Source organism: Lepus europaeus, chromosome 3, assembly GCF_033115175.1.
Source record: "Lepus europaeus isolate LE1 chromosome 3, mLepTim1.pri, whole genome shotgun sequence".
NCBI classification, from domain to species: Eukaryota; Metazoa; Chordata; class Mammalia; order Lagomorpha; family Leporidae; genus Lepus; species Lepus europaeus.
The window spans coordinates 7,866,821-7,878,499 of NC_084829.1; the positions used below are offsets into that span (position 1 = coordinate 7,866,821).

General features: G+C 55.7%; 1 protein-coding gene across 1 annotated transcript in view; it reads right to left on the minus strand.

The window, feature by feature from the left end:
- The window catches only part of TXNDC5 (thioredoxin domain containing 5), a 29,427-nt gene extending 18,172 nt beyond the window's left edge, over nt 1-11,255 (minus strand). Inside the window, exons 1-3 of the mRNA XM_062184376.1 lie at nt 11,023-11,255; nt 5,623-5,772; nt 259-373 (exon numbers count right to left, since the gene is read on the minus strand). Of these exons, the coding sequence (XP_062040360.1) occupies nt 259-373; nt 5,623-5,772; nt 11,023-11,255 (498 nt within the window). The remainder of the gene's footprint in view (nt 1-258; nt 374-5,622; nt 5,773-11,022) is intronic.
- Nucleotides 11,256-11,679: the final 424 nt, after the last annotated feature.

Here is an 11,679-nt window from a genome sequence, read left to right on the forward strand (position 1 = left end):
GATGAAGATCAATCAATCAATCTCTTCTCTCTCCCTGCTACCGCCCATCTCTCCCTCCCTCCATCTCTCTTTCAAATAAATAAATCTTTTCTGAAGGTTAACTTTCCCTTATAGCATCAATGGACTCTAGAGATGGACAAAACTGCTTTACAAGACAGCCTAACTTGCTGAGGCCGGCTGACCTCTGCCCAGTGCCACCCAACCCCCACAAAGGCAGCAGGAGGGCAGGGGCAGGGGGGCCAGGGGCACAGCACTCACCACACTCGCCGCGGGCTCGTCCTTCAGCGTCTGTAGCATCCAGTTCTCCAGGCTCTGGAAGTCGCGAGGACCTTGGTACTTCACAGCTTCTTGGCCAGGCTTGAAGAACTTCAGGCTGAAGAGAACAACCACAGATCAGACAGAGCCAAACTCCCAAGCACTTCCATTGCTCCAGGGTGTGAGCACTGAGTCCAGGGTGCGGTCTCTTCGGGGAGCAAACTCAGCTGGGGAGGGCGCGGGGAAGGAGCCGCGCGAGGGCTGCAGCCTATAGCCAGCTGCCACTGTCTGATGCAAACCTGGGCTTACTACAAACTGGTCTCAGGGGTTCTGCACTCATGTCACCCTAAACTTTCAGAAGCTTCTGATTTCATCCAAGGAATGTAAAAGCGAGGTGAAAACATCCTGCCTCCTGCTGTGAGTTTAACCCCAAGCTGCAGGTGTTCAGGGTTCACCTGCAGGAGCCCCAGGCATTTGCCTGCTGGGTTGTGGCCATCCCCAGGCGTCTGCAGAGGGGGTTAGGGAGGGCGTATGTGCGTGTGCGTGTGTGTGTGTGTGTGTGTGTTCAAATTCAGACTGCAAGGCATTTCCAGGCCACCTTGGCTGGTATTTGACTGCCCACCCAGATATTCTGAGAACCCGAGTTCCCTACTGTAGAACTTCCTCAACACTGGTGCCATTCTCTCACACTCTCCTTTCTTTCTGAACAGAGGCTATGGAAGCAGCTCCTTTAAACGGTAAGCAAAAGACACCACCCCGGGGAGGAAGTCAGCACTTCCGGTTCCTGGGTCACTCCGCCAGGCTCCTTACACTGCATGCAAGGGGCAAGGAACTGGGGGGAGAAAATGAGGCTATGGACAGAAGAAAAAGCAAATACAGGGCAGCACCTGTCGGCAAGCCCTACCCATCTAAGGTCTCCACCCTCTGCCACGGCACATGGCACAGATGCGGGTGGAATGCGTAGACGACCAATGTGTGTAGAATCAGAATCATAAAAAAGGCACCAAGCGCGTGCAGCCACCAGAACTGGAGGTCTGAACAGTGCCTAGGTTCAGGCAGCTGTAAGGTGGATGCCAAGACTCGGGTGGGTTTCGACCCACAGAATTCCACAGCGTGCTGTTCTGGAGTCTGGAGCTCCGAGATCCAGCTGCTGGCGAATGCAGCATCTGGTGAGGGCCTTCTGGTTTGTTGATGGGGCTTCCCTGCTACGGTCTCACATGGCCAAAGAGACAAGAGAGCTCTCTGTGGCCGCTTCTGTAAGGGCACCTGTGCCAGCCACGGGAGCTCCACCCCCGTGACCCCAGCAGCCCCCAAAAGCCTACCATCACTTCGGGACTTAGGATTTCCACCCAGGAATTTTGGAGCACACCAACGTTCAAGCTATAACAAATAGCTAGCTCTCCTTAAAATGAGGCCACACAGCCACGGCTAGACCAGTCACTTACATTAAAACGGGCGGACTGGCCTTACGCAGGACCTAAGGCCACACACTGCAGCTTAGCTGAGGTCCCTCCTGTGTCTCCAGGGAAGAACTTAAGCCCGGATCCCTCAGGGCTTCCACTTCTCCATCACAACAAAAGCCAAACTTGAACTAGACCTGCCCAGTACACCTGTTACTCCCTGAAGTTCTACATCATAAGCCAACTCCAAAGCATGCCATAACCATTAAGACCACCCTCGCTCACCGTCCACCACGGGGCCTATGGGTCTCTGGCCATGGGACCCAGGCCCACAGGGAAACGGAGGGCCTACTCTGCCGTCCCAGCCCCCTCCCTCCCTTCCAGTGCTTTCCTCCCACCAGAGTCTTCAGGGCAGGAAACAGAAAGGATCAGGGCTTGTCAAATTTACTTCTTACTCTTCTGAAGCTAAAAATACACCAAGATTGGGGCTGGCATTTGGCAGGGAGATAAAGATGCCACCTGGGATACTGGTATCTCATATCCAAGGGCCTGGATTCAAGTCCCAGCTCTGCTCCCAATTCTAATTTCCTGTTAATGCACTTGGGAGGCAGTAGGTGATGGCCCCATTACCTGGGGCCGTGCCACCCACAGGGGAAGACCCAGATTGAGCTATAGCTCCTGGCTTTGGCCTGCCTCAGCCCAAGATGTTGCTGACATCTGGGGAGTAAACCAGTGGATGGAAGATCTCCCTCTGTCTCTCAGCCTTTCAAAAAAGTAAAATAAATACTTAAAATAATAAGAAAAAAGCAGCTGTGGCCAATCATTTTAAAACAATACAGTAAAGGCAAGGGTTTAGCACAGGGGCTTAGTCACTGCCTGGGCTGCATGCATCCCTTATCAGAGTGCCTGGGTTCAAGTCCCAGCTCCTCTACTTCTGATCCAGTTCCCTGCTGGTGCACACCCTGGGAGGCAACAGGTGACAGCTCAAGAGCTTGGGTCTCTGCCACCCACAGGGAGACTTGAATTGAATTCCTGACTTCAGCTTGGCCCAGCTCTGGCTGTTGCAGCCAATGGAAGACCTCTCTGCTCTCTGCCTTTCAAATATAATGAAAATAAATAAATAAGATCTATCTAGCCTGTGATTTTTCTAACTTGGTATGTGCTGACAAAACAAAAAATAAATTAAAAAAAAAAAATCTCTCCTGGGACTGGCGTTGTACTTTAGTGGGTAAAGACGCCACCAGTAATGCCAGTACCCCATATGGATGCTGGTTCATGTCCAGCTCCCTTCTAATGGCCTAAGAAAGCAGCAGAAGATGGCCCAAATGCTTGGGCCCTGGCCACACACATGAGAGACCCAAAAGAAGTTCTTGGCTCCTGGTTTTGGCCTGGCCCGGGGCTAGCTATTGCAGCCATCTAGAGAGTGAACCAATGGATGAAGGATCTCTCTTTCTCTGTCTCTAATTATTTCAAAATAAATAAATATTAAAAAAAAAATCTCTGGCCGGAACCACGGCTCACTAGGCTAATCCTCCGTCTGCGGCACTAGCACCCCGGGGTTCTAGTCCCAGTTGCTCCTCTTCCAGTCCAGCTCTCTGCTATGGCCCGGGAAGGCAGTGGAGGATGGCCCAAGTGCTTGGGCCCTGCACCCACATGGGAGACCAGGAGGAAGCTCCTGGCTCCTGGCTTCAGATCTGCACAGCGCACCGGCCGTGGCGGCCATTTGGGGGGTGAACCAACGGAAGAAACACCTTTCTCTCTGTCTCTCTCTCCCACTGTCTAACTCTGCCTGTCAAAAAACAAACAAACAAACAAACACAAAAAACTCTTATTGTGCTGAAGATCTTTATAACCTGCCCCAACTCAGACCTTTGTCCTTAATGAAGTTCATGGAGCACAGGGCAGGAGCTGGAGCTTCCATTTCAGACCTTCCAGTAGAAGGGACACCCGACTTCAGTTCTCACTGCGGATGGAGGTGGAAGAGGCGATGGAGATGGGCCAAGGAACCCAGGTCCAAAGCACAGCCTGACTTCCCCGCCGTCCATCGCTAAGCCTCCCCGTGGGCGTCTGCGCACTAAGATTTCTCTTTCAGGGAGACCAGGGCGAGGAAAGTCCCCACTGGGCGCCACTCTGGACGGCCACACTATGGAAAAAGACGTGTGACACTTCTTCAAAAACTTCCTGGGGGAGGCGAAGACAGAGCTCCTATCTGACTTCCTCCCCGAGATGCCCCGGGGCAGCCCTGGGCCAGGCTGGGGTAGGTTTTAGAGGAAGTAAAAGCTCCCCCAGGCAACCTGTGCAGGCTCCAATGTGACTACATGTGACACAGCCCACTCCGCCTCCTGCATTCCAGGCTTGGAAGCTCCCCCCCCTCCCCGCGCCACACTCACTCTGGTGTGAGCTCATTTCCATCCTTTTTACCAACATGAAACCAGTGCTTGTCTCAGCCACGGAGACCAGATCTGCTAGAGAGATCTTTTCTAGTGTGTGAACGCATCTACGGAATACCCGAAGCTGCAGCCAGATGGTGCTTCGAGCGGGTCCGGTGCAGCGCTCCGTGGCTTACACAGCCTCACAGTCACAGACAGCTACTTATGAGTGGCCAGACACCAGCGCCACGCCACCTGTGCTGACCCCCTGCACCTTGAAGTAAGAGGCTCCCGGCAGCAAAGCATCGCCCTCCTCCCCCTTCATCGGCTTCTCTGGGACGTTCGGCAGCCGAGCAGAGTTCATGTCAAAGGCAATGCTATGGAGCACGAGGCAGCAAAGGCCTTTAGTAGGCGCGGACAGTAGGGAACTTCCCCTTGATCTAATTTGATGTGACACTGGGATTATGATACTTAGATTAGCAAGCGGCCACCAAATGGAAACGCCAAACGTGTACCCTGACACTTACTGGGTGTGCTTTTCAGTCTTGTGTTTGCACACAGATGGTTCCATCTAACCCCATAACAACATTATGGGGGGGGGGGGATGGGCTCCATCACCACCTGACTTACACACAGGTGACATGATGCAGCCAGAGCTGCACAGGAAGTCGCTGGTAGCGCTGGGACCCCACTGTGGCTGCGATGTTCAGCCCAGAGTTCCCTCCACTGCCTCTCGGGTCTTCAGATGGCTTCTGATTTTAGACACTTCATCGACGGCCGCTATTAGTCAAGTAATGAATTACACAGACTCGGCTTCATTACTCAACTGTGACAAGTGTTTAGAGTGTCATGGGGGCCAACTTTTGGAAACAGCATCCTCGCTTCTTCAGAAAACCACTTCCCCATCCCAGGTCTGCTGCTGGCCCCAGGGGGGAGACTGTCTTCCCCTGAGACCATGGCTCCCCGCCCCCACGACTATTCCTGGAATGAATGTTCTAGCCCACTCTGCCCACAGGAGCCCAGTTGCCGAGCCGGAAAGTTAACCAACCTGGAGGGAGGTGCAGGAGAAACGGACCCCCCCCCCCCCAGCCCTGGGCTGGGTCTCAGGACCCCCCCCCCCCCCCAGCCTTTTCATTCATCCCTTCTTTTGGAAGAATAGGTCATTTTTGGTTTCTGCTTCTTATAACCAAAAAAACAAAATAGGCCTTGATGTCCAGGGGCAAGCAGGATCACTGATCGGAACTGTACTCCGGCACGTCACCTCCCTTCCCTGTGCCAGTCACACAAAAACAACTCGAGGTGACAGAGTCTGTGCACATCGTGGAAGACAGATGGGACATGGGCCCCGGCAGGACCTCAGGGAGCCCCATGACCATCCTGTACACACTCCCCCTTACAAACAGGAAGACCCGACACTGATCAATTCGACACTTTTTCCAAAGAGAACACAAGGGGCATCTAAAATAGACGCGGCAATAAACAGAGCTGTCCCCCAAAAGTGCCAGAACGAGAAAGCAAGCTGTTTAACCTGGGGCTTTCTTCTGCAGCTAGCAGGTGGAAAACCACCCGGGAGGCGCGCACCCTCCCTCCCCACTTACGTGGGGTATCCTCGCACCCCCTGGGCGGAGCACACATCTGAGCTGGCCGTGCAGTCCACTTTGGCCACGTACACCTTGGCGTCTTCCATGCTGTTGTACTTGTCTCCCAGGTCATTCCAAGTCGGCTGCAGCCGCTGGCAGTGCCCACACCTGTAAGGAGGAGAGAGAAACAAGGATGCTGAGTGCCTGGGGCCAGCGTGTCTGAGCACACCAGCTCTCCGCCCTGGGGCCATGGGCTCTGGACCTTTCGTTATATGGTAGCAGATGGAAAGCTCACCATGGCTGTGGGACCCCACTCCCTGCTGAAGCCCCTCAAGAACTGCCACAGAGCGAGAACTTAGCAGGTGCTGTTCTGGGTCTTCCCTGATCTGGCCTCCGCTGACCTCCCACATGTGACTGCTGTATCAGAGCCCACCACAGCGCGTGGCCCTCTTCCCTCACTGTCTCCCCCTGAATGCTCCCACGGTGTTTGTAGCTTTCCTGAAAGGCCACAAACTGGCGTGCCTCCGGGACTCTGAACACACGTTCTCTCCCTCTGACATTAAATTCTACCTAATTCCTAGCTTGGATGTCACCTCCCCCAGGAAGGCTTCCCTGACTCCCCAGCTGCTTGGGCCCAGCCTTTCCCCCTCCTCTCTGGAAAGCTCACCGCTGTCCAACCATGGCAGCAGCTGCACACTTCTTGCTGTAATTGCTCCTTTATTTGTCACAAGCTGGTCACATAACCAGATAGCCACGAACACGAGGCGGCCTCAGAATTCAGTCACTTCTGCATTTTCTCTAATGAGAAGCTTTGAAGACAATTCTACAGCTCCCCAACTGATACAACCGAACGTCTATTTGTAACAATCACTGTGGAAATCCGGTTACATGGCGGATATTTTCCAATCACCTATCAGTTACAATAACGCTAGTTAGTTGGGGTATGGGGTCCTGCCGCTCTTCACGGGGGCACCTGCACCTTCCTCTGCTAGGGCTACCCTGCGTCACCCAGCAGGAGCCTCTCACGTGGGCCCAGCTGTCTGCAGGGCCACATTCGAATTCCCTAGGAGACAACGCCGGAAGCTTTACCGCACTCTTCACGCGCAGTCAGACACGCTACGAGACATGGGTTCCTTTTCACTTATCTGCAAGTGCACATTCATGTCGACAAGGTCACTGCTCGCTGTCCTGCCTCTTAAAGTGATCGATCTACATTTAAAAAATGCTTGTTTGCCAGAACATCCAATACCTATAATGGTGAGTTCTTCCCCAAAATAATATTTCAATAAAATCTGCACTAACAACCCTCTGCCTCTTCTCTTTTCTAACAAATGATCTCAGAAATAAGCAACCAGGGGTTGGCATTGTGGTACAGCAGGTCAGGCTAAGCTGCCACCATCTGCAACTCTGGCATCCCATATGAGAACTGGGTTCGAGTCCCGGCTGCTCCATTTCTAATCCAGCTCCTTGCCCATGTGCTAGGAAGGCAGCAGAGGATGGCCCAAGTGCTTGGGCCCCTGCCACCCACATGGGAGGCCAGGACAGAATTTTTGGCATCTGGCTTGAGGCTGGCCCAGCCCTGGCTATTGCAGCCATCTGAGGATTGAATCAGCTAACTGAAGATCTTTCTCTCCTTCTCTCTCTAACTCTGCAGAGTTGGAAAAAAAAAAAAAAAAGAAAGAAAGAAAAGAAAGAAAGAAGGTATCTAAAGATGGTGCTAAGAAAGTTTAAGTTAATATGTCTTTCCTGAGTAGCACTTTCTTGGTGAGCTCAGAGAATCTGCTTCATGTTAAGAGTAAAATAAAATGATTCCCTCTTTTTTGGAAGTTAACAATGAAGGAAAGCCCAGTGTTGTCTTTAGGCATATTTGGCGTGAATGCCAAGGAGACAAGTATTGTCATTTTTACAAATGTATTCCCAGGAGCTAGCCAACTCTTAGCAAAATGAATGAAAAATAGCACAGTAAAACTGCACATGGGTTTAACTTCTGAAGATTCAACAAAGTGAGTCTGGCAAAAGGGAGGGGGTGGAGAGAAAAAGGTAAGGAAAAAGTCGCCAAGTTCCACAGGATTCCAAAGCACGCAGACAACGGGATATGTGAATTCCTTGTCCCTTTGCTGGCCTGAGATCCAGCATGCTCCTTAGCATGGGAGCATCTTACCACATGATGAGCGATGCTGCTGTGTATAGACACGGCCTTGATGGCAGGTACACCTGACGCTGAACCAAAGACGCCACGGTCTGCGCTAATGCTGGAAGAAACTACGGCTAGGAGGACTTAGTGACCATGGGCTGGCCTCCACCGAGGCACTGCCTAAGACTCCGGGGCAGTTTGGTTAGAAGTGCTCATTTTGGAAGGAGAACTCCTCTGCAACACTGCTAAAATTGACACAAGGCTAAAGAACAAGAACAACAAGTCAGTTCACTGGGCACTAAAACCAAACGGGGCCGGTGCCGTGGCTTAACAGGCTAATCCTCCGCCTTGCGGCCACGGCACACCGGGTTCTAGTCCCGGTCGGGGCGCCGGATTCTATCCCGGTTGCCCCTCTTCCAGGCCAGCTCTCTGCTATGGCCCAGGAAGGCAGTGGAGGATGGCCCAAGTGCTTGGGCCCTGCACCCGCATGGGAGACCAGGAGGAGCACCTGGCTCCTGGCTTCGGATCAGCTCGATGAGCCGGCTGCAGCGGCCATTGGAGGGTGAACCAACGGCAAAAAGGAAGACCTTTCTCTCTGTCTCTCTCTCTCACTATCCACTCTGCCTGTTAAAAAAAAAAAAACAAAACAACAAAAAACGGGCCACCTCAGCCGGCACTAAGTTGAGCACGGCCCTCCCCCGGGGATAGCTGTGACGGATCTGCAGGTGCCAGCTAGTCAGTGCTTCTGGTGTGGGGCCCTTGTCGCCACAGCAGCCACAGCACGCACTCTGCAAGAGCCAGCTGCATTCAGGAGGTAGGCCTGCGGCCAAGAAACAGAGCAAAGACACCTGGTCCTAACCTTGACCTCTCTGCCAACCAGGTTCACAGTGAGCCACAAACTGGCCAGAGAAACTGTGACCTGATGTTGGCCCCAAATCTCCAGCAGCAGGACAAGCTTATGCCTGCCAAGTTCAGAATCCACAGACTGATGTTTTCATTACATGGTGTCCCTGCTCCCTTCCACAGTAGCTAAGACTGGAAAGAGGTGCGAAGTGGGGACGGCTCACAGCGGGTTCCATCTAAGCCCCGAACTGCTCCGAAAAAGTCTACCTTCTTCACTCCAGCATGGGAGCCCACACATCTCTTTTTAAATATGTACAGTAGACTGTTAAGAAACAAACAAATAAAAATTGAGCTGCACAGCGCCAGGGTTGTGGCGTAGTGGGTTAAGCCACCACCTCTGAAGCCAGCATCCCTCATGGGCACCCATTTGTGTACCAGGTGCTCCACTTACAATCCTGCTCCCTGCTAGTCCACCTGGGAAAGCAATGGAAGATGGCCCAGGAACTTGGACCCCTGTCAAGCACGTGGGAGATCTGGATGAAGCTCCTGCCTTCAGCCTGGACCAGCCCTGGCCATTGGAGCCATCAGTGGAGTGAACCTGCAGATGGAAGATCTCTGTCTCTCCCTCTAACTCTGCCTTTCAAATAAAAAAAAAATCTTAAAAAAAAAAAATTAAGGGGCCAGTGCTGTGGCGTAGCAGGTAAAGCCACCATCAAACAAATTTATATTTAAATTCCATGTTCTGGAGCTCGTGCTGCTGTGAAATGGGTAGAACTGCTGCCTGCAGTGCCGGCCTCCCATATGGGCACCGGTTTGAGTCCTGGCTGCTCCACTTCCCATCCATCTTTCTGCTATAGAAAGCAGTGGACGATGGCCCAAGTCCTTGGGGCCCTGCACCTGTGTGGGAGACCTGGGAGAAACTCCTGGCTCCTGACCTGCGCAGCTCTGGTCGTTGCAGCCAACTGGGGAGTGAACTGGCGGATGGAAGAGCTCTCTCTCTCTCTCTGTCTCTAACTCTTCCTTTCAAATAAATAAGTAAATCTTTTTAAAAAATTTAGTTACTTTTTCTAAGAGCATCCACCTAAACACCTATAAGCTACATACAATGAAAAAGACACGAAACACCCAGTGCCCAGACTGGCCAGGGCACTCTCAGTCCAGGCTAGCTGGTATTTATTGCACAGACCTCACAATTAAACACCACCACAGGCACCACGGGCCCTTCCTACATCTCCACATCACCTCTTCTTTAGAAAGACAGAGGAAACCCATGGGCTCATTCTGCCCATACCGGCACCAGTGAGGCGTATCCCTGGAACGCTTAGCATGGAGTGACTACTAACTATTGACTGTGTTATGCCAGAAACACTGCCTCCATCTCTACTCAGTGGGTGCCAGAGACCTTGGAGCACAACTTCCTCCCCAGATGCACGGTCCATAAACGGTGCCTATAATTCGGAGCAGCCCCAAACTTCACCTCGGCTCCCAGAGAGCTGAGACGCCGCACAGCTAGAATCCGGAGTGGACAGAGACGTCTACCCCACGTCAGAAGGCACAGTTCCCCCAACAGGCCAGTTTCCCAGTGCCGCTTCTCTCTTCCTCCCTACACCTCCCCCCCCCCCCCCCCCCCAGTGAGCCTCTCCGAGCTCCTGGGAGGACAATGACTTCTGCAGCAAGCAAGCAGGGGCCAGGGGCCAGGCCATCCCCAAGTCTCTCACCGGCCCGTGTCTCTGCTAAGACGCGCGAGAACGCGCCGGCCTCGGGACAGGGACACGCGGGCCCGGCAGGACGGCGGCCGTGGGCAATGCCCGGGGTGGGGGCTCCCGGGGCACCACGAGGCCCACACTGCAGCCCCAGGCAGAGAAGCCGGCACCACCCGGCGCCGCCGCCGCCGCCTCCTCTCCCTCTTCCCCAGTGGGGATGGTGGGCTCCGGTCTGGGGACCCCTACTCCCTCCTCTGCATGGGACAGCCCCCCCACACCCCGACAAAACACGCTCCAAGTGGGAACCACACTTTCGAGAGTTCCTGTTCTCGGTTAAACCACAGGTGCACGGCCGACTCCCGTGGCCGGCGGGGAGGACCCTCCCGGCGGGCCGGCCGGCGCAGAAGTTTGGGGCGCAGGGCTGGCCGGGTGACAGCTGGGCTCCAGCGGCCCTACGGGGACACAGAGGAGCGCGGCCGAGGCCGGCCCTTCCCGGCTCTCCCCTCGGGGACCGCCCCGCCGCCTAACGCCACGTCAGCGGCCGGCGCCGGCCCGCGGCGCCCACGCCCCCCGGGCTCCCGGAGCCCACGCCCCCGCGGCCGGGCGTCCCGAGCCCACGGCAATCACGCAACCTCCCCCCACCCACGAGCCAGGACCCGCGGTGCCCGCGCGCCCCACTCCCGCCGGCCCGGGCCGCTGGGGCGCGCGGGGCAGGGGCCAGGCCGCGTGGCCCGTTACCAGGGCGCGAAGAACATGACGAAGTGCGCGGCGCTCTGGATCCCGTGCGTGAACATGTCCGCCGTGTACAGGTGCTTGGAGTGCGGGTCCTGCCGGGGCCCGGCGTCGGCCGCCGGCTCCTGGGCCCGGGCGCCCCAGTGCGCGCCGCCGCCATGGCCCAGCAGCAGCAGCGGCAGCAGGAGCGCTGCGGCGGGGGCCGGAGGCGGGAGGAGGCGTCCTGGGCGCGCGGGCATCGCGGCGGGGCTGGGCGCGCTCTCGCCGCGGCGCCCGGTGCCCTCGCCGGCGCCCGCCCCGCGCCCCGCCCCGGGGAGGCCGCGCCCCGCCCGCGCCCCGCCCGCGCCGCCGCCGCGCGCCCGCCGCCTAGGGTCTGAGTCCGCGCGCCCCCGAGCGCCCAGGCGGCTGGGGAAGGGGCGAGGGGCCCGGCAGTTCCCGGGACTGGGGGCGAGGGGGGTTCCCCGCGCCTCCCCAAGCCCAGGCCGCTTACCGGTCTTTGCACGGTGGGCACAGGGCAAGGTCGGCCTGGGGTTCCTCTCCCCCGGGCTGTCTGCAGAGTGGAAGAAGTTGGGCCGACCTGGGTAGGGCTTGCACCTGCGTGACTCAGAGTCCTGGCCAGACCTGCTGATCCGTGATGCTGGGCCTGGGCCCCGAGGTTTGAGC